Raw genomic sequence first — 23140 nt, 5'->3', positions numbered from 1 at the left:
TTAATTCCGAACAATGAATTACAAAGTCTTCTTTTCTCATCCTTGCTTAATATATAACATGCTGGGGGCAAAAATGTCCTTTTCTCCCCTTTTGTGGTGCTAATTCTCCCCTAATTTTCATATCCACTAGGTCGTTTCTTGCTGCAATTCCATCTTTTGTCTTTCCTGGCATATCAAGTAATGTACCAATCAAACTTTCACAAACATTTTTCTCTATGTGCATCACATCAAAAACATGTTGAACATGCAAATTTTTCCAATACTCAAGTTCAAAGAATATCGATTTTTTTTTCTAGCAAGACTTACCATCATTTTCCTTTGATTGAAAATTTGCTCTAATTTTTCCCCATCGGCATGTAATTCCTTCTACTTTTTTTAAAACTTCATCACCGCTTAGTGGTTTTGGGGCCATAGTAAAGTCTTGTGTCCCATCAAATGCCTTCTTCTGCCTTCGATAAGGATGATCTCTACGAAGAAACCGTCTATGACCTGTAAATGACATTTTTTTACTATGCTTCAACCTTTTTGCACAAGTTTCCTCACCACAGATAGGGCATGCTTGATATCCTTTTACAGTGCATCCTGCCAGGTTTCCATATGCCGGAAAATCATTAATTGTCCACAATAGGACAACTCTAAGCAAGAATCTTTCTTCTCGGTGTGCATCATATGCTTCAACACCAACTTCCCATAATTCTTTTAAATCGTCAATCAAAGGCGCCAAGTACACATCAATGTCATTTCCCGGCTGTTTAGGACCAGAAATCAACAACGTGAGCATTATATATTTTCTCTTCATACACAACCATGGAGGAAGGTTATAGGTGATCATTATAACTGGCCAACAACTATATGTAGAACTCATCAAACTATGAGGATTGATCCCATCAGTTGCTATGGCCAACCTTAGATTTCTTGTCTCAGAAGCAAAATTTGGCCAATTATGATCCACAAGTCTCCAACAAGGTGCATCAGCTGGATGTTGCATATAGGCATCACATACTCTTTTATTAGCATGCCAAATTAACTCCTTAGATATTTCCTTGCTCCGAAACATTCTTTGAAATCTAGGAATAGGAGGAAAGTACCATAAAATTTTTGCAGGGACTCCTTCAATTATCCTAGAATTCTTGGCCAACTTCCACCTTGACAACCCACAAGTAGGACAATCGGTAAAATCTTCATACTCCTTCCAGTATAAGACACAATCATTAGGGCAAGCATGTATTTTCTTATAAGTCATCCCCATTGCACATAAGCTTTTCTTTGCATCATATAAAGATAAAGGCAATTCATTGTCAACAGGAAGCATTTCTCCAAACAATACAAGTAGTTCAGTAAAACTATTATCACTCCAGCTGTATTTCGCTTTCAAGTTATATAATTGCACAATTGCAGATAACTTTGTAAATTTAGTACACCCAACATACAGGGGTTTCTCAGCATCCTCAAGTAATTTTATAAATTGATCTGGATTCTCTGAACTTTCATATGCAGCATGTACCATATCTATAGGTTTATCAACAAAATAGTTTTCACTTTCTCCAGCTGCATCATTCTCTTTCTTTAAATCTCCTAATACAGATTCTTCCCCATGCCATATCCATTTTTTGTATGTTAAGTCTATACCATTACAGTACACATGTGCCCTTATGCTGTTAATATTAGTGTTCCATAGATTGCCACATTTCGTACAAGGACAAGGTATACTAGTAGGATTAGTAGCATGTTGCAGCGCAAATTGCAAGAAAGATTCTAGTCCAAGTTCAAACTCATGTGATAATCTATCCTTTTCCATCCATGCCTTGTCCATTTTGTTGTAATAATGAATCTAAAATCAATCAAAAATATCAAGACAATTACAACAATGAGCCAAAATTCTTAATCCATCATTATACAAATAAATTAACTATGCGGGTCCTCCAAGAAACCAACTACGCTTACCAAGAAAAGGATACGAATAAATTTCATAAACCAGAAACCAACTACTTCATCATTATACCAATAAATTTTAAACCAGAAACCAACTACTTCATCATTATACCAATAAATTTCTAAACCAGAAACCATGACATTTCAGTGAAAACAATTAGCTTAGACATAAAAGAAACTTGATAGTTCAAGGATTACATAAAACCAACTTAGCAACAGGAACTAACAACTCCTCAATCTATCAAACAAAAATGATAAAATCTGTTGGACCGATGGGCCGGCTAGAAGGGGGGGTTGAATAGCCCTAAAAAATCAAAACGCAAATACCCTTCTTGAACTCTTAAACTAACACTTGCATACAAATTAACTTAAACAATAAAAAGCAAGAAAAAGAAGAGGCACCGGATTTGACTTGGTTGCAACCGGGGTGGTTGTTAATCCAAGAAAGTTGATCGAACTATCAATCTCCTTCAGGCGGAGAAGCCTCTTACAGCAGTGAAAGCACAAAAGACAGAAGCTAAACTAGAACAAAAGCGCACAAGTGTTTGGAATGTAAATTACTGAGTTGATTGAAAGCTTCTGGACCAAGGCTATATTTATAGCCTTGGTCGGGGCGCCTGGAAGGGTTCCGGCCGCCCTGGGGGGGATAAAATTTATCCCCCAACGTTCAGATCGAGATAATTCTCGATCTGGTCAAAATCAGGCGCCGAAGGGTTTGGGCGCCGGTCGGTCCGGCGCCGGACCACGAAAGTCAACACAGTTGACTTTTTATCCGGGACCGCTTCCGGTTCAGTCCGCCTCGGTCCGGTTCTTCCGCTCCGGATCTGCTCGTTTGGGTGATCTCGCCTTAAAAGGGCTCACCGAACCCGACTTCCGGTCTTCTCGGTGCTTCCTCCGGCTTCTCGTCCCTCGGAATTACAGCGTGTTTCCTTCTCGTCGGCCAGCGTACTCATCCGCAGTCTTCGTCCCTCGGTCGTCGACCTTCTCGCTAGCTGCGTCTCTTGCTCCCCGAGCAATCTTCCGCTCCGGCTTTCGTCCCTCGGAACCACCGCGCGCTTCCTTCTCGTCCGCCGGTGTACTCTTCCGCAGCGCCTCGTCCCTCAGACGCACCGCGTGCCATCCTTCTCGCTAGCTGCATCTTCCGCTCGACTACCTGTGTTCCTAAGCTCCTGCACACTTAGACACAAGGTTAGAAACCAACAGAACCTAACTTAACTTGTTGATCACACCAAAACAACCTTGGGGATCCAACAATCTCTCCCTTTTTGGTGTGATCTGTTGGTGCAACCTTAGGTCAAGGTTGACCTGGTTGACCCGACTCGAGTTGACCTGACTCGAGTTGTATTTTGATGTTTGACAAGAATGAAAGAGTTGTATTTTGATGGGAGATTGTTGGTGCAACCTTAGGTCTAGGTTGACCTGGTTGACCCGAGGTGAGTTGACCTGACACGGGAAAAGTCCAAGTATGGGAACTTGGCAAGTGGAAGTCGGAGAGGGCTCAGTAGCTCGTTCTCCGGACTAGGTCAGAGAGGGCTCGGGAGCTCGTTCTCTGGACCGGATGGAAGTCGGAGAGGGCTCGGTAGCTCGTTCTCTGGACCGGATGTGGAAAGTCCTGGTGAGTGAAGCCAGGCAGACGGATAAGTCCTGGTGAGTGAAGCCAGGCAGTGGGAAAGTCCTGGTGAGTGAAGCCAGGCGAAAGTCCTGGTGAGTGAAGCCAGGCAGACGGAAAAGTCCTGGTGAGTGAAGCCGGGCAGATTGGAAATCCTGGTGAGTGAAGCCAGGTGAAAATCCTAGTGAGTGAAGCTAGGTGAAAGTCCTGGTGAGTGAAGCCGGGCAAGGAAAAATCCAGATGGATCAAGGGTGATCGGACATCTGGTGTTGAGAAGGTCAAGTAGGTCAAGGGAGTGACCGGATACTTGACACGAAGAGAAAAGTCCAAGTGGGTCAAAGGGATTGACCGGACACTTGGTGGGGAGTCTTAGCAGGTCAAGGGAGTGACCGGATGCTAAGCATGATGTACCAATAGATCAAGGTTGACCGGATGTTGGTTTGGAAGGTTTGGGACTTGGTTTGGGCAAAAACCAAGCTCTGGATCGATCAGTGGATCGATCTAGTGATACACGGGGTATCTGGATCGGTCTGGTGACCGATCAGTAACCAAACAGTAGCCTACTGAGTGTTATCTGATCGGTCAGCAGACCGATCAGTGATCGATCAGTAGACGATCAGAAGGAGATCACTTTCGGGATGGAAAGGACCTGATCGGTCATGGGACCGATCAGGGAAGGACCTGATCGGTCTCCATGACCGATCAGGGAAGGGCTTGATCGGTCTTGTGACCGATCAGGACCCTTGTGGACCGATCAGGATGAAGCCTGATCGGTCCACATCCTAGTCGTTGCGTAGCAACAGCTAGTTTCTTTCTGTGTCTACTTCGCAGGTTATAACAGGAGTTCGAGGGCCTGTACAGTAGGATTCTTACTCTACTTCTTCCTTCTTGCCCCTGCTCCTTGCTGTGCTTGAGCTTTGCTGAGCTCTCTGCTTCGTGAAGCTTCGTGTGAGCTTCCCCGGCTGGTCAGTTGCTGCTGTTCTTCCGTGAAGTTGCTGCTTCATCAACGGAAACCAGTCGAAGGCAAGCAAGGTGTTTTAAATTCATATTGTTTGTATTTCTTGCTGTATTTCTATCTTGTTGTTGCAAGTTATTGTGGTGAGGTTTCTCCACCCACAAGGAGTATTTATTAGCCGGTTCTCCGGGGTCTCATCCACCGACGGATTGATAGGCTTCGTCCACCTTACGGACACGCCGAGGAGTAGGAGTTTCATCTCCGAACCTTGTTACATCGCTGCGTCTAAGGTTTGATCTTCTCGTTCTCGTTTCTATTTAGTTATTTCCGCTGCGCTAACCCTAATCGTAGGAAGAAACGAAAGAATTTGGGGTCGGCTATTCACACCCCCCCTCTCTAGCCGCGATCATCGATCCTAACAAGTATTATCAGAGCGAGGTCGCTCTTCGCCGGATTAACACCCGAGGGAGCACAAGCTAGAGATGGATCTATTTGGAGAAGATGTCACGATTCCACCCTTCTACGATCGCGACGACTTCGCGTTTTGGAAGGTAAGAATGAAGTACTTTCTTATGACTAACCTTGAAAATTGGAGTTGTGTTCAATTAGGTTTCAAGCCTCCGATGGACAAGAAAGGAGAAACCCTAGAGAAGAAGGAGTGGACCAAGGAACAAGTCCACCAATCCCTAGTCAACGATGAGGTATTGAAAATTTTTAAATTCTCATTACCTAACGATATCTTGTGTAAGATAGGTGGTTACAACAATGCCAAGGAGTTGTGGAACAACTTGGCGAAGTTCCATGAGGAGAGCTCCAATTCAAGCCATGAAGAGGAGTCAAGTGAGCCAAGTAGCTCACATCATGGAAGTGTCGAATTAGAAGTTGAGGGCCACTCAACATCTAAGGATGAAGTGGAGGAGAGTTCTTCTTCAAGTTCGGAGCAAGAAGAAGAAGCTTCTACTTCCGGAAGGGATGAAGAAGAGAGCGTTCATCCATCCTCAAACCTAGGTAACTCAAGCATTTTAATTTCTAGCAAATTACACATAATGTGCTTTGAGTGTAGGGAATTTGGGCACTACAAGAGTAAGTGTCCAAGGAGGATTAGGAAGACTCCACCGGCGCCAAAGGTCAAGGAAGCCGGAGTCCCAATACGCAAGGGCAAGGAGCACGTGGTGTGCTTCCAATGCAAGCGAAAGGGACACTATATGAGCCAATGTCCGAGGGGGAGGCAACCTCACAAGGACAAGAAGACGAGCACAACGATAGGGGGAGCTAAGGCAAACCCTAAGGTAATCTCTAAGGCTCATTTTTGCAATTCAAATAGAACACATGCTAGTAGCCTTATTGCTATTGCTAATAATGATAAGCATGTTAATTATAGAAGTCGATACACATGCTTAGGTGCCAAACATGTGAGCCTAGATAAGGATAACACTAGGAAAGCCAACCCTAGGACTAACTCAACTAAGGCTAAGGAGAACCTAGGTAGAAATCCCAAATCAACTAGACACATGCCTAGGAATACCTCAAAGAAAAATGAAAAATTAAAAATTAAGGTATTAGAGAAGGAGAATCAAGTCTTAAGGTCAAGGCTTGATACTTTGGAAAAAGCTCTTAAGAACTTAGAGAAGTCATCTCTAGGGTTTAAGGGTCAAAAACCAATGTCCAAGGACAAGAAAGGTTTGGGTCACAAACCTAAGTCCCAAGTGGTCAAGCCCACTTATCACAATGTTCCATTCGATTATGGAACAAAATCTAGGGCTAGGAAGACCATCACCAAGGTCACAAGGGGAGTCACCCCTAGAGTTGATCTTGATGAGTCCCAAATGACCAAGGCTTCAAAGCCTAGGAGGGTCATTAGAAGGGTTGCTAGGGAAGTCATCCCTAGTGAATACTTAGTGAACCCAATGAGCTCAAATAGGTATTGGGTTCCTAGGAGCGTGATTTCATCACGCTAGATGAGTTAGGGTGTGCCAACCTTACTTGAATAGGTAGTTAACCTAATCATGGCAAAAGGTGACACTTTAGGAATTTTCAAGGTGTGATCAAGCCTTGAAAATGAAATTAAGAGTTATTCCTAAGGTGATTAGAATGTGCCAACTACATTTGAGGAGTTCTCTTAGGTCAATCTAATTGGCACATAATGATCTAAAAGTCTTGAGGATATGACTTTAGGTCTATTACACTTAGGAATATAGAATTTTATGGCAAAATGATAAAAAATTATCAAAAATGGCAACTAAGGCTAGAATTAGGTATTTTATATACCTTTACATGTTATTTGCCATATATTGTTTGCCATATGCCATGTCATGACATCATATTTATTTTATGGTCATTTGAAATGTCATGATAATGCTTAGGTTAGTTATATGTCATGCTTTATTTAAGTTTCATACTTTATGCCATGACATCATGACATTGGCACATGTTTTCATTTATGATATCATTTTATGCCATGTCATCATTTCTTGCATTTATAATCAATGAAATTGATCTAAGGATAAACAACACAATTTGATATGGAGATCAAGTTGTTGTTTTAGAAAATGCATGAAAACTTAGCCTAAGATAACCTAAACCCATATCTCACATCAAAATTGACTTGGATGTGTTTGATACACCTTAGATGTGTGTGAGATATTAGGATGATGAGTTAGGATTAAGGTGCATAGCTCTTGTACCTAGATGAACCTAATTCGAAATTGGGGATCATAGGGAAAGCTTGTATACAAGTCATGTACATTTAGCCCAAAGATTGTGGTCCTAAATTAAATGGTTTAAAATCATTTCAAAATTGATTTGAAAAACCTTGATGAAGCTTTTCTAGTGATAGCATTCATCATTGAACAAGTTGATACAAAGATAAGTTAACTTTGAGCTATTTCAAAGACTTTTGAACTTTGTATCAAGAGTTGAAAATGAAACTTATTTTCATAGAAAATTATTTTTCCATGATAGTATATGTTATGAGGAATGTATCCTCAAAATTTTATAATTTTTGAAATTTTCTGTGATTTTCTAGAGGTTTCTGAATTTCGGGAGAAGAAATCAGAAATCAGAAATCAGAGTTGTGGACCGATCGAAGGGTTACTGATCGGTCTGGTGACCTGATCGGTCTGGTGACCGATCAGGGCGTGCCAGTTTCGACTGTGCTGTCTGAAATTTCTGAAATTTCAGCAATAAAGTTGGAGTTTTGGATTTCTAAAGGGTTGAAACTCTCCAAGACATTGTTGGTGCAATGGTCAAGGGGGAGTTGACCTTTAGGGGGAGTTTTACCTATTGGTCAAGGGGAGTTGACCTTTAGGGGGAGTTGTTATGAGTGATATGGGATTATCACTAAATTGACTATTGACATTAGTATCAAGGGGGAAATTAAGGGTTTCAATGAAAGGTATGGGACTTTCATTAGGAAGAAACTCTTGACCTTGATTCACTCCTTTTGATGTGTGTCAAAAAGGGGAAGAATGTCTAGAGAATGTTCAAGGAAGAACATTGGAGTTAGTGGGAGAGTTTGTTGATCACGACGAGTGAAGTTGTGAACAACGATAACTTACTCTTTAGGGGGAGAGTTTGTTGATGTGTGCCAATAGAGGGAGAATGAAGGGTTTAAGTTAGGCCTTCATTATTTAAGAAGGAGGTTGCCTTCTTAGAAGGAGAATGTAAGGTTGTAACTTATGTTTCATTACCTAGTGGCATGAGGAAAGTTGAGGCTATTGGATTAGCCTAACTTAAAGGTATTGTCAAACATCAAAAAGGGGGAGATTGTTGGTGCAACCTTAGGTCAAGGTTGACCTGGTTGACCCGACTCGAGTTGACCTGACTCGAGTTGTATTTTGATGTTTGACAAGAATGAAAGAGTTGTATTTTGATGGGAGATTGTTGGTGCAACCTTAGGTCTAGGTTGACCTGGTTGACCCGAGGTGAGTTGACCTGACACGGGAAAAGTCCAAGTATGGGAACTTGGCAAGTGGAAGTCGGAGAGGGCTCGGTAGCTCGTTCTCCGGACTAGGTCAGAGAGGGCTCGGGAGCTCGTTCTCTGGACCGGATGGAAGTCGGAGAGGGCTCGGTAGCTCGTTCTCCGAACTGTGGTCAGAGAGGGCTCGGTAGCTCGTTCTCTGGACCGGATGTGGAAAGTCCTAGTGAGTGAAGCCAGGCAGACGGATAAGTCCTGGTGAGTGAAGCCAGGCAGTGGGAAAGTCCTGGTGAGTGAAGCCAGGCAGTGGGAAAGTCCTGGTGAGTGAAGCCAGGCGAAAGTCCTGGTGAGTGAAGCCAGGCAGACGGAAAAGTCCTGGTGAGTGAAGCTGGTCAGATTGGAAATCCTGGTGAGTGAAGCCAGGTGAAAATCCTAGTGAGTGAAGCTAGGTGAAAGTCCTGGTGAGTGAAGCCGGGCAAGGAAAAATCCAGATGGATCAAGGGTGATCGGACATCTGGTGTTGAGAAGGTCAAGTAGGTCAAGGGAGTGACCGGATACTTGACACGAAGAGAAAAGTCCAAGTGGGTCAAAGGGATTGACCGGACACTTGGTGGGGAGTCTTAGCAGGTCAAGGGAGTGACCGGATGCTAAGCATGATGTACCAATAGGTCAAGGTTGACCGGATGTTGGTTTGGAAGGTTTGGGACTTGGTTTGGGCAAAAACCAAGCTCTGGATCGATCAGTGGATCGATCCAGTGATACACGGGGTATCTGGATCGGTCTGGTGACCGATCAGTAACCAAACAGTAGCCTACTGAGTGTTATCTGATCGGTCAGCAGACCGATCAGTAGACGATCAGAAGGAGATCACTTTCGGGATGGAAAGGACCTGATCGGTCATGGGACCGATCAGGGAAGGACCTGATCGGTCTCCATGACCGATCAGGGAAGGGCCTGATCGGTCTTGTGACCGATCAGGACCCTTGTGGACCGATCAGGATGAAGCCTGATCGGTCCACATCCTAGCCGTTGCGTAGCAACGGCTAGTTTCTTTCTGTGTCTACTTCGCAGGTTATAACAGGAGTTCGAGGGCCTGTACAGTAGGATTCTTACTCTACTTCTTCCTTCTTGCCCCTGCTCCTTGCTGTGCTTGAGCTTTGCTGAGCTCTCTGCTTCGTGAAGCTTCGTGTGAGCTTCCCCGGCTGGTCAGTTGCTGCTGTTCTTCCGTGAAGTTGCTGCTTCATCAACGGAAACCAGTCGAAGGCAAGCAAGGTGTTTTAAATTCATATTGTTTGTATTTCTTGCTGTATTTCTATCTTGTTGTTGCAAGTTATTGTGGTGAGGTTTCTCCACCCACAAGGAGTATTTATTAGCCGGTTCTCTGGGGTCTCATCCACCGACGGATTGATAGGCTTCGCCCACCTTACGGACACGCCGAGGAGTAGGAGTTTCATCTCCGAACCTCGTTACATCGCTGCGTCTAAGGTTTGATCTTCTCGTTCTCGTTTCTATTTAGTTATTTCCGCTGCGCTAACCCTAATCGTAGGAAGAAACGAAAGAATTTGGGGTCGGCTATTCATACCCCCCCTCTCTAGCCGCGATCATCGATCCTAACATGATCAACCCAAGTTAAGCTAGGGTCAAAACAGACATAAAATAACTTTAACTAAATTTGCAATTGAGTACAAAAAATAGAATAAGTTAAATTAAATTATTTTGGATCTACCTCCCCCTAGACTTATACTAATCATTCTCCCCCTTTGATCACACAAAAAATGCGGTTTAAAAAATCTAAGGGTTTAAAGACTTAGAAAATAATAAAAAAAATTTAAGTCTTTGAAAAAAAATGAGAATTTTCTAAGTAACTGAAGCAGAAATTTTTAGTTTCACGAAAAAGATTTTTAACTTGGGAAAAGTGATTTTGAGAATTTTTCTAAGTTGTTAAAAAAATTCTTAAGTAAGAAAAATTTTGAAAAAAAAATTTCTAAGTTTTTTTTTTAAATGTTTGAATAACTTTTTAAAGCATTATTTAAATTTAACCTTAATGCTTTTTATCAGAAAGTTAATTAAACATTTATTTCGATATTTTGGCTTCCAGGTCATGGCGAGGCACTAGGCCTTCTTGGTTATTGGAGCAACAACCACTTCCTTAGACAAAGCCTCATAAAGAAATTCACTGTTTAATTTTCTCGCTGAAAGCGCTAATTTCGATTTAGGATTTAGGCTAAGCAAGATTTAGGAACCCAATAAAGGTTCCAGCCTACTGGGTTAACCAAATGTTTCTTAGGGACATATTTTTTTGAAATGTTCCTAATTTGTCCAGGATGATATTTAAAGAACTAATTTAAATTATTAGATCTTCTAAAATTGGTTTTAGATGGACATGTATGGATTTTTAAGTCTTCTACTTGAATTTTCAAATTTTGAATTTCTAACTTTAATTTTTCATTTTCTAGTTTTGATTTATCTAATTCTTCTAAGGGACACGACTTAGCTAGAATTACTTTTAAATTTTTATTTTCACTTTCTAATTTGCAGCAATCTTTTGTTAAAAGTTTAACGAATTTAAACATTTTATCGGGAGGAAGAGATCGTACCTGACTTACCTTGTCGATCTTGTTTGTTTCTCCCCCTGAGCTGCTGCTTTCTTCCGACGTGTCTCCCCCTTCATCGATGCTCATTTCGGAAGAGCTTGAATCGCAGTCGTCGTCTTGATGACTCGCCATCAGTGCGAGTCCGGAGAATGCTTCGACTTCCGATTCGGACGACGTATCGTCCCACGTCGCCTTCAGGGCCTTTCGTTTTTGGATAGACTTCTTACCCTTTTCCTTGTCTTTGTTCTTCAGCTTGGGGCAGTTGTCCTTGACATGCCCTTCTTCGTCGCAATGGTAGCAGCGGATCGTTCTTTTCTTTCTATCCTGTGGATGGTTAGTTTTTCTAGAATTGTATAACTTTTTAAATCGTCTTACCATCATTACCATTTCCTCGTCGTCGAGAGAAGATTCCGATTCAGGTTCGTCTCTCGAAGCTTTGAGGGCGACGTTGTTCTTTGGCTCCCTCAATCCTGCACATCTTGACTCATGCACTTCAAATGTTGAAAAAAATTCTTCTAATGAAGTTTTTTCTAAGTCCTTCGAAATGTAAAAGGCATCTACTAATGATACCCATTTTGAATTTCTAGGGAAGGAATTTAAAGCGTACCTGAGCGAATCTCGGTTACTTACCTTTTCTCCGAGATTCGTGAGTCCGGTGATGATTGTTAGGACAGAAAAGTAGCTAGAGGGGGGGGGGGTGAATAGCTCTTCGCGTGCTCGTTGCTCGGCGTTGCTTGTTTCTTCAAGGATGCGCAGCGGAAATACAAAGAAACAAATACAAACACGCTAACACTTGGATTTTACTTGGTATCCACCTCCAAGGGAGGTGACTAATCCAAGGATCCACACAACGCACGCACCCTCCACTAATGAAACTCTCCTTTATGGTAACTACCAAGGGCGGAGAAGCCCTACAAGACTCAATACAAGAATAAGAAAGGGTAGTAAAGAAATACAAGCTTACAAGCTTACAATGAGTGCACAAACCCTAACCCTAGTTTCTTCTTCTTGCTTTGATCCGCCTCTTGACTTGGAAGAGCCTCCAAGAACCTTCAAGAACTGGCGATCTCGAGCTTGAGAAGAGTTGTGGAGGAGCTGGTGAAGATCTGAAATGAATCTGTGAAGTGATGCCGAAGACAACGCTCGCCTGCGGCTCAAATACGACGCAACGGTCGGATCCCAATCGATTTGATTATTCCCAATTGATTGGGGAGGCTTTGGATCGATCCACGGATCGATCCAGAGCACCTCTGTGCTCTGGAAAAATGCCTGGATCGATCCACGGATCGATCCAGCGCTTATCGCGCGAAGCAGCAGCGTCCCAATCGATCCACTGATCGATTGGGACCTCTGGATCGATCCACTGATCGATCCAGAGGCTTTCTGTTCGCTGGGAAAGGTCTGGATCGATCCACTGATCGATCTAGAGCCTGGATCGATCCACTGATCGATCCAGAGCTTGGTTTTTGCCCAAAACCAAGTCCCAAATCTCCCAAACCAACATCCGGTCAAACTTAACCTGTTGGTACGTCATGCCTAGCATCTAGTCACTCCCTTGACCTGCTAGGACTCCCTCACCAAGTGTCCGGTCAATCCCTTTGACCCACTTGGACTTTTCTTTCATGCCAAGTATCCGGTCACTCTCTTGACCTACTTGGACTTTCACCTAGCTTCACTCACTAGGGTTTTCAATCTGCCTAGCTTCACTCACTAGGTCTTTCACCTGGCTTCACTCACCAGGATTTTCATACTGCCTAGCTTCACTCACTAGGACTTTCACCTGGCTTCACTCACCAGGATTTCCATCTGCCTAGCTTCACTCACTAGGACTTTCACCTGGCTTCACTCACCAGGATTTCCATCCAGTCAGGTATACCTACTTGACTCTTCTTCATTCACACTGATCAGTCCCTGATCAGAATCTCCCCATATGAACAACTGCACCTGCATTGTCCATGTGTCTACATGTATTGTCAAACATCGAAACTATGACCAAGACTCAAGCTTGGTCAAACCAGTCAACCTTGACCTAAGGGATATTGCACCAACAATGATTTCTTTTATTCTGGAGTGCAGATGTGCGACTGTCTCACCTTCTTCAAGACGGAGGTTGGTGAGCTGGTTCCGGAGTAAGTCCCGTCTCGCAAGCTTGACTTCGGATGTTCCTTCGTGTAGTTCAAGGAACTTCTCCCAAAGCTCCTTTGCCGAGTTGTAGGTGCCGACACGGTTGACTTCTTGTGGCGGAAGTACACTTAGCAGATGAAATTCTGCTTTCTTGTTTGCCACGTACTCGGCCTGCTCTTTCTTTGTCCATTGACTTTTTGTTTTTCCCTCGGGAGCTTCAAAACCGAGTTCCATTGTTAGTATTAAATCAAAATCGGTACCAAAAAATACCTCCATGTGCTTCTTCCAGCTTGCAAAGTCCCCCTCGAATTTTGGCGGGTGGATGTTAGATCCGGCTATCTCGTTGCTTCGTTCGGCGGTTAGTCCTCCTGAAGCGTCTCGGCTCTGATACGGACCGATGGGCCGGCTAGAAGGGGGGGGGGGTTGAATAGCCCTGAAAAATCAAAACGCAAATACCCTTCTCGAACTCTTAAACTAACACTTGCATAAAAATTAACTTAAACAATAAAAAGCAAGAAAAAGAAGAGGCACTAGATTTGACTTGGTTACAACCGGGGTGGTTGTTAATCCAAGAAAGTTGATCGAACTATCAATCTCCTTCAGGCGGAGAAGCCTCTTACAGCAGTGAAAGCACAAAAGACAGAAGCTAAACTAGAACAAAAGCGCACAAGTGTTTGGAATGTAAATTACTGAGTTGATTGAAAGCTTCTGGACCAAGGCTATATTTATAGCCTTGGTCGGGGCGCCTGGAAGGGTTCCGGCCGCCCTGGGGGGGATAAAATTTATCCCCCAACGTTCAGATCGAGATAATTCTCGATCTGGTCAAAATTACTGTTCCGGGCGCCCGGAAGGGTTCCGGGCGCCCCGGTCAGTTCCGGGCGCCCGGACCCCGAAAGTCAACACAGTTGACTTTTTTATCCGGGGCCGCTTCTCTGGTCCAGTCCCGCCTCGGTCCGGTTCTTCCGCTCCGGATCCGCTCGTTTGGGTGATCTCTGCCTTCCGGAAAAAGGGCTCACCCGAACCCAGCTTCCGGTCTTCTCGAGCGTGCTTCCCTCCGGCTTCTCGTCCCTCGGAATTACAGCGTGTTTCCTTCTCGTCCGCTAGCGTACTCATCCGCAGTCTTCGTCCCTCGGTCGTCGACCTTCTTGCTAGCTGCGTCTCTTGCTCCCCGAGCAATCTTCCGCTCCGGCTTTCGTCCCTCGGAACCACCGCGCGCTTCTTTCTCGTTCGCCGGTGTACTCTTCCGCAGCGCCTCGTCCCTCGGACGCACCGCGTGCCGTCCTTCTCGCTAGCTGCGTCTTCCGCTCGACTACCTGTGTTCCTAAGCTCCTGCACACTTAGACACAAGGTTAGAAACCAACAGGACCTAACTTAACTTGTTGATCACACCAAAACAACCTTGGGGATCCAACAAAATCAACTCAAGGTAGTGTTTGAGGAAATTCATCAAACACATTGCATGCATCAATCAATTAATACTTGCAAACAAGAGATCAAGAAGATGCAACTGTCGAAGATGAGGAAGAAATTCAGTAGCGATGATGTATAAAGGAAAAATTACCGGAATGTGAAGAAGGACTCGAGCGGTGGCAGTGAATGCTGGACCGGAGATGGATGAAGCAAAAACTACTGGAATGCGAAGAAGGCCTCCTCTTCTCAACCAAATGGAGGAGTTGGAGGAGATGCGGTGTGGTTGGACGGAGAAGCAAGTTCATCGTGTCTTGATCCTTATCGGGAGAGGATCTAGGAAGGGGGAAGAGGGAGATGAGGTTGAGAGAGATGGTCGGAGGTTTAGGTTTAGGCTGAGAGAGATGGTCGGATGGTCGGAGGTTTAGGTTTAGGCTGAGAGAGATGTCTCGGTTTAGGTTTACGCGAGAGATGTCGCGCGGAGGAAGGGGCGGGATAAAGATTTAGGTTTGGAGGGAACTTCACAGTGTGCAGATTTTGGCTTGTGGGGAAATTAAAGTATTTTATTTTGGTTCATTAACATCGGATTTTAAAAACCGATGTTAAAATCGGTGTCTATTAACGAAAAAAAGGGCGCTCATAGACATCGCCTAAAAAATCGATGTCTATGAGCGAAAATCTGCGCTCATAGACACCGGTATTTAGAAAAACCGGTGTAAAATACTCAAAGACATCGGTTTTAGCCTAAAACCGTTGTTGTTCCACTGATGTCTATGAGGGATTTTGTTGTAGTGGTTGGAAACCAAGAAGTACCTTGTGTTTCACTGTCCAGATCAAAGAGATCAAGAAGTCAACCAAGGAATCTTTTCACCACTACAATCCAGCTAATCAAGGTCAGAGCTTATCCTATTCGGCCATTGCCTCTCCACGCTGGATCCCTAGTAGCGGTATACAACAGCGACAATAGTGAGCAGGAGGGGTTGATTATCTACTCACAGTGAAATTTCTGGCAACAAGCTGCTATGGACGCCTCACTTCAGTTTCAATGGAAATAAAAGAACTTGTAACAGGGAATTAGATGAAGCTGTGAAATCTCACCGTGGATGATCAGAATAGGGAGGGGTTGCTGACGACGATCAACAAGGCAGCGCACAAGGGCAAATTAAGGCACGAACCTTTGCCCCTGGTTGAAGCCCAACTCATGTAGAGGTGGCACCTTAGATGGGAAAAACCAGCAATCGTTGGCTGTGGACCGAGAGCTAGGGCAGAGGAGAAATTGGCCAGCGCTAGGGCTGAGGGGGAGCGACAACCGACACTGCTCAGCGGGAGTGGAGTTCGCGTCGGTGGCGTCGGTAGACGCTAGGGTGTGCGCGCAACCTAGATCAGGGCAGAGGAAGTGGCGTTGGAACGGCGGTGGCGCGCGTGAGGAGATCAGAGAGGAGTGAAGGAGAAGAGAGCGATGAGAGGCTTCCCTTGGCCTTTGGGATCTTGTATGCGGGGAGAAGAGGTCGCGTGCGGTGCTGGTTAGAAGCTGTTAGGGCATGGGCATGAGAGGAGGCTCGGCGTGCTAGAAGTGGCGTCGGGTGAGAGCTTCGGCAGGGAAGAAAGGAAACGAAGAAATAAAAGAAAATAAAGGAAAAAAGAAATATAAATATAAATATTTTCTCGCTTAAATGGGGTAGCTTAAATAGGCTTTCCCGGGACCCAGTTTTTATTCCCGTAACTGAAGCCATACGATCTCCGAAAAATTCCCAGAAAATTTATAAAAATTTTGGAAAATTCCCTTATCATGATTCGTCGTTTTTTCGGTATTTTACATGGCTGACTAGAATAATCATAGCTGGGGTAGAGGAGGCCTGCACGTGATGTGCATCCTGCTTCTCAATGCTTTCGATGATCATCTCAACATAATGAATCAGCTTCAAGATTATTGTAAATAATTCTAGAGATATTTAAAATTTGGAGAATTAAAATTATTGGATACAAAATTCATACGTATCTTTATCTGTCAAGATGCCCTAGATGTTCTTAACTCATGTTGTCAAATTGGGAAGGATGAGCTACTTAGGATGACTGAGATTCTTGAAAAGGCTGAGTTGCTTGGTATGACTGAGCTAAGCTGAGCTGATCTGCCTAGTGTTGAGTAAGCCGAGTTGTTGAGTGTTTGAGTTAGTCGAGTGTCGAGCTGGCCAAGTGCTTGAGCCAGTAGAGTACTAAGGTAGTTGAGTGTATGAGCTATCGAGTGCAACAATAAGATCACAATTAAGCACTGATTGTTCATGGTAAACATAACTTGTACCTAAACGGGAGGAGAGGGGGGGGGGACAAATGTGGATGGAATTTTTCAGACGTCTTCTACTTCTGCCTAAGGCAGAAGCTTCTTATATAGACTTTAATTCATGACAGGATTAAATTTGCTAATTAATGACTAAATAAAGACCATTATTTACCTTCTACTGCCTACCTTGAAATGCGAGCAGTTGACTATTAGTGGCTAGTCGTTTCAGTATGAGCAGTTATGAATCCGCCATAATCATTTATCCATTTCAGATCGATCATTAATGCTTCTATTACACTCTTGAATAGGTAAGAAAATTTGATTCGGGTGGCAAAACACGTAAACTGATTCACTTGGGCAAACTTTGCACAGATTGGTCTAACTACGAGAAGCACGCAGGTAGAGCTTGCACATGAGTCACCTAAGTTAAATTCAATTTGGGCTCTAGATTTGTACCCCTACAGTATGTGTGTTCATGTACACAACTAAGGGTGCAAACGAATTGAATTGAGTCGAAATATGAAAATATTAATATTTGAGTTCGAGCTTGAAAAATATAAGTGATATTCAAATTCGATTTGAAACTTGAAAATACAAATAATTTTAACTCAAGTTTAGTTCGAAATAAAATTCAAGCTCAAGTAGTTTAGTTTGAATTGTTCGAACCTCAATTTGAATAGAATCGAACTATAGTTAGAAATGAGTTAAATTCAAGACATACTCAAATTAAAATAATGTAAAAATAATCAGAGTTTGATTTGAGTTAGGCTCGTGAGTGGACATGTTCGAGTTTGACTCGAATTCGATAATTTTAAATATAAATAATCAAATATTTTTTGAATCAACTCAAAAAGTTAGTGAACATGTTCAATTTGTTTCCACCCCTATTAACAACATTCCCAATTGTGATTCTAATTAAATCAACCTTTATAGCGCAAAACTTTCAATATGGGTATAAACTCCCATGGATATTCAGATATTCAGAGTCTATTTTTTCATTCAATTTTAATTCACATTTTCAATAATTATGTCCCCAAGGCTGTTCAGTCCTGCAGTCGATATCTCCTTGAGTCTAGAGTGTAGTTTCGCCACAGACTCTTCCTTTTCCAATCGTAGTGTTGAGTTGAATTCTTAGTAAATTTCGTTTAGTCAAAATTAGAAAAGTCATAATTTTGAGCTAGTCAAATTAGTAAAGGAGACTAATTTTTTTTTTTGTAATAAAATATTTTAAAATTATCACCCCACAATCATTTTTACCGTCAAAATTTATAGTCATTAATAATAAAAATAATAATAACAACAGCTCTATTGTAGTTCTTTTTGCCGTTCTAATAATCTTTGACCATCATCGTATACAATAAAAATTATATATGCAAGTTGGCTGGAAAAAACCGGCAGAACTTTGGACAATTATTCGTGAAATTTGCTGTTATTGACTCATGTTACGTATCTCTTGGTCTTTATAGATTCACGAGTCTAATCGGTGTTAATTGATAGAACCCTTGACAATTACATTACATTAGGAACCAGTCATAGACAGAAGTTTTCCAACCTAACTCGTATTCCTTATGTCTTCGGTCGTCTGATTGGTTAATGAGCTCAAATAAAGACATTCATTTTGATCATTGAAGTATTCCTTGATACCAAACTTTCTGTGAGTAATCACTTTCTAGGAAATTTCTCAAACTTATTGATTACTTTAATTCCAAGTATCTTACCGACCTTTCATTCTAGTTTCTCTACTTCGTTTGGCGTTTTATGTTGCATCAAAAGTCGCTGCAGCGTGTTGAGAAACAGACTTCAGCAGATGGGGTTTTGCACTGGGAAAGGAGAAATCTGACAGCAGGAAGCTTTTGATTAAATGATTTCCAAATAAAATAAACTCATAACAGAATAACGACCTGGACACAGAAATTAATGGGAAATTGCATGAAGTCAGAACGAACAAGTTATTGATTTTTTCCTCTTAATATTTTTGACGAGTCATAGTGTGTGAAGGGTACATGAACCAAATATATACACATTCCCGTTGTTTCCTCTCATCTTCCTGCTGCACAGGTCAACTATATCGATCGCTTGCTTCTTGTCAGCTATATAAATCACTTAGAGAAAGCTAAAGGTGATCATAATTGAATTGCGTACTGATCGTAGCTCATTACCTTTCTGCACCAAATGAGGCCCATGACAGTGAAATTCTTGAGTGTTTCTTTTGATTTCTTGATCGTTTCTTCCATCTTATTAGCTTTTTCTGCGAAGGCAGTTAAAATCGGTGTGATGGTTAACCCTTACCTGCCTACTCGAAGAGAGCAAGAAGCAGCCATCAGGATTGCAGCACGACACTTCAATTCTTCTTCGCCACTCGTTCTACGATTCAACGAAACCAATGATGATCCCGTTGAAACGTCAACAACTGGTAACTTCATTATTTAATCACACTTTGATTCACTTCTAGCACGGGGTAATAGTAAATAGATATATTATAAGTTCATGCATGCTGTTGCAGCTAAAGATATGGTTGACTGGGGAGCAGAAGTAATCATTGGCATAGGGACATGGTCAGAGGTGGTGACCTTGGCAAGAGTAGGGAATACTTCTGGGGTTCCCGTTTTCTCTCTCGCAGAGACAACAACAACAACATCAAATCTAAAGAACAAGCGAGATATGAAAAATATATGTTAGATCAATGTTTTGGAGTAATTTAGTTAATTATTTAAGTTAAACTTAATAAAGGTTAGTTTTGAATTGATTAAGATTAATTAATTTAGGATTAAAATTAATAAAATACGGTGATTAGTTTAAGTTGTTAATCAATTTTAGAATAATTAAAGCAACTTAATAATTAATTGATTAAAATTAATTAATGCAGATTTTTAATTAGATTAGATTAATTAAGATTATTTAAACGTGAATTAATTTACGTATTAAATTAGAGAATTTATAAATTAATTGATTAAGTTGAGAATTAAATTTCGATTATTTTGAATTTTGTGTTAATTAGATTTGTAAAGTTAATTTAATTAACTTCAAATTAATTAATGATTTAATTTTTGTTTTAATTAAAATAAATTAGGTTTGAGATTAACAATTTGTTGATTTATTTATAATTTATTGTATAAATTAAAGCTATTTAAAATTAAGTTAAGTTTTAATTATTTTAAGTTTAAAATTTAATTAAGTTTTTAAAAAATTAATTAAGTTTTAATAAAGTTTTAAAAGAAATTTAATTAAGTTTTTAAGAAATTTAATTAAGTTTTAAAATAATTTTAATTAAGTTTTAAATAATTTTAAATTAAGTTTTAAAATAATTTTAATTAAGTTTTTAATAAAGTTTTTAAAAAAGTTTTAATTAAGTTTTACAATAATTTTAAGTAAGTTTAAAATAACTTTAATTAAGTTTAAAATAATTTTAAATTAAGTTTTAAAATAATTTTAATTAAGTTTTTAATAAATTTTTAATTAAGTTTTACAATAATTTTAATTAAGTTTAAAATAACTTTAATTAAGTTTAAAATAATTTTAAATTAAGTTTTAAAATAATTTTAATTAAGTTTTTTTTTATAATTTTAAATGATTTTAAAATCATTTTAATTAAGTTTAAAATAATTAAGTTTTAAAATAATTTTAATTAAGTTTTTTTTAATAAGTTTTAAAATAATTTTTAATAAGTTTTAAAAAATTTTAAAAAGTTTAAAATAATTAATTAATAAGTTTTAAAATAAGGTTTGATAATTAATTTTGAATTTAAGTTTGAATTAGAGTTGATAATTAATTATGAATTTAAGTTTGAATTAGGTTTGATAATTAATTAGGTTTGATAATTAATTTTGAATTTATGTTTGAATTAGAGTTGATAATTAATTATGAATTTAAGTTTGAATTAGGTTTAATTATGAATTTAAGTTTGAATTAAAGTTTGATAATTAATTATGAATTTAAGTTTGAATTAAAGTTTGATAATTAATTATTCGAGAAAGGTTATTGAACCCATGTTAGATTCAAACTTAGCTTTGCGTTAATCAAACAGGCGCCCTAAGGATAAGCTTTCAGTTCAGTGGCGAGGCATACGGCCTACTTGGATATCATTAGACCACTTGCTGAAGGCTTTCCAAACTGTTCCCGCCCAAAAAACTTAATACTAAATTTTGGTCTAACTAGCCCATGTTTGACTGGGGTAGCTTCGGTCAGATCCACTAAGTCTAGTGCACCAGGTAGAATTCCATATTCAGCCTAGACATGCCTTCGACAAAGCTTCCTTCACGTACTATCATCCCAATCAATTCCGATGCTATGTTATAGGGTTTGGTAAACCTTTTTCATCTAACCGTTCTAAGCAGAAATAAACCTAGTCCTAAGTATTGAGTTTGGTTAATCAAGTTGGTTGTATTATTTTTCTACTTGCTCCCCCTGAGTCATAGCTTAGATAAGGTCTATCTAAGTAATGGATTTGACTCGTAGGGACCAAGTATAGATTTGGTTTAATTTTTTTGATTAAAAATTTTGTTTGGACTCATGCTTGGACTTGACTTCTAACTTTTTGACTAATTAAAGACAAATATGATTTGTTTGTTTGTTTAGGGTTGTAGCCAAGTCCTGATTTGTTGTACACAGCTCATTGTGATCCAAGTACCATATTTAGACACTTGGATCCCAGTTCGAACTTTTCCAACATTTCCTTGAGATTTAAGTTAATTGATTAGTAATTATGACTTTAATTAATTCAAATTCAATTAAGTTAGTTAGGATAAATTAAGATATATTTTGAATTAATAGATTGAGTAAATTAAAATTTGAATTTCAAATTAATTAATTAGGATTAATTTTAATTTAATTTAATTTTAAAATACTTCATCTTTACGTTTTAATTGAAGTTTAATTAATTTTAGGATTGAATTTTTAAAAGAATTTTTTAAAATATTTTTAAATTAGATATTTTAAAGGGTTTTTGAAAAAATTGTAAAAAAGATTTTTAAAATAATTTTAAAAATATTTTTAAAATAATTTTAAAAGTGTTTTTTAAATAATTGTTAAAAGGTTTTTTAAAACAATATTTAAAATGTTTTTTAAAAGGATTTGAAATAATTTTTGAAAGGATTTTTCAAAGGATTTTTGAAAGTATTTTTAAAATATTTTTAAAATAATGTTTTAAAAATATTTTTAAAATAATTGTTAAAAGGATTTTTAAAAGGTTTTAAAAATAATTTTTAACTTAATTTTTAGTTTTCTTTATTCATCTCACCGAATCTGTATTTTCGACTAAGGGTATCCTACAGTTGTGTGAGATGATTAGTTTCAAATTTTATTTTAAAAATAGTTTAACCTTGAGTTATATTCATGTTTAACTGTTGGTCAATTAAATGTATATTTAAAAAATCGGCTTCTAGGTGTGGCGAGGCATAGATGTCTTCTTGGATAGCAAAATTATGATCACTTCTAGACAAAGTCTTTTTAGAAGGCACAGATGTCTTCTTGGATAGTAAAATTATGATCACTTCTAGACAAAGTCTTTTTAGAAAATTGAACATTTAATTTTTTTTATTGATAAAACTTAGTCTAACTAGTTTAGGATATGGCGAGATAGTTTCAGTTAGTTCCACTTAGCTATGTAGACCAAGTAGGATATGTCTTATCCTACTTGACTCCCTAGACCAAATTTTCCAAACATACTATCATCTCGCCCTCCCCTGGTGCTATGTTAGACAAGAATCAAAGTATCTTTTAGCCTAGTCCTAACTACCGAGATGGCTAAAATATATTTTTGATGTGCTAATCAATTTGGTGTCTCTCCTAAATCATAGATTTTGTTTTCTTAAGTTCAATTAAACTTGATTAAAGTTTAATTAGTGTTTAATTAATGGTAGTTTAAAGTTATTTTTAATTTTAAATTAATTGAGTTGGTTAAATTATATTTCTTCAATAAGTGTATTTTATCTCTATTTAAAATATTAACTTTAATATTTAACCTTTTATTAATTTTTAATTTTAAATGTATTAAATTATTTTGAATTATCTTTGTTTAATATATTATATTTAGTATTTAAGTTTTTATTAATTTTTAATTTTGAATTTGTTAAATTTTTTGAATTATCTTTATTTTAAATATTATATTTAATATTTAAGTTTTTAATAATTTTTAGTTTTAAATTTGTTAAATTATTTAAATTATCTTTGTTTAAAAGTTTATCTGTAATGTTTACATTTTTATTATTTTTTAATTTCAAATTTATAAGATTTAGTTTTGATTTTATCATAGTATTTTAATTTATCATTATATTCATATTTTCTTTACCTTTTAAATTTATATTATTAGTTGAATGTATTAGATTAA

General features: G+C 39.2%; 1 protein-coding gene across 1 annotated transcript; it reads left to right on the top strand.

Annotated features, from left to right (window-relative positions):
• Positions 1 to 18967: 18967 nt before the first annotated feature.
• LOC122040194 lies at positions 18968 to 19499 on the top strand. Its single transcript, XM_042599543.1, has 2 exons — positions 18968 to 19228; positions 19319 to 19499. Exons 1-2 carry the CDS (start codon positions 18988 to 18990, stop codon positions 19492 to 19494), a joined length of 417 nt encoding a protein of 138 aa, XP_042455477.1. The 5' UTR covers positions 18968 to 18987; the 3' UTR covers positions 19495 to 19499.
• Positions 19500 to 23140: the final 3641 nt, after the last annotated feature.

This window comes from Zingiber officinale, chromosome 2A (assembly GCF_018446385.1).
Source record: "Zingiber officinale cultivar Zhangliang chromosome 2A, Zo_v1.1, whole genome shotgun sequence".
NCBI classification, from domain to species: Eukaryota; Viridiplantae; Streptophyta; class Magnoliopsida; order Zingiberales; family Zingiberaceae; genus Zingiber; species Zingiber officinale.
This window is presented reverse-complemented; position numbering and strand designations above follow the sequence as displayed.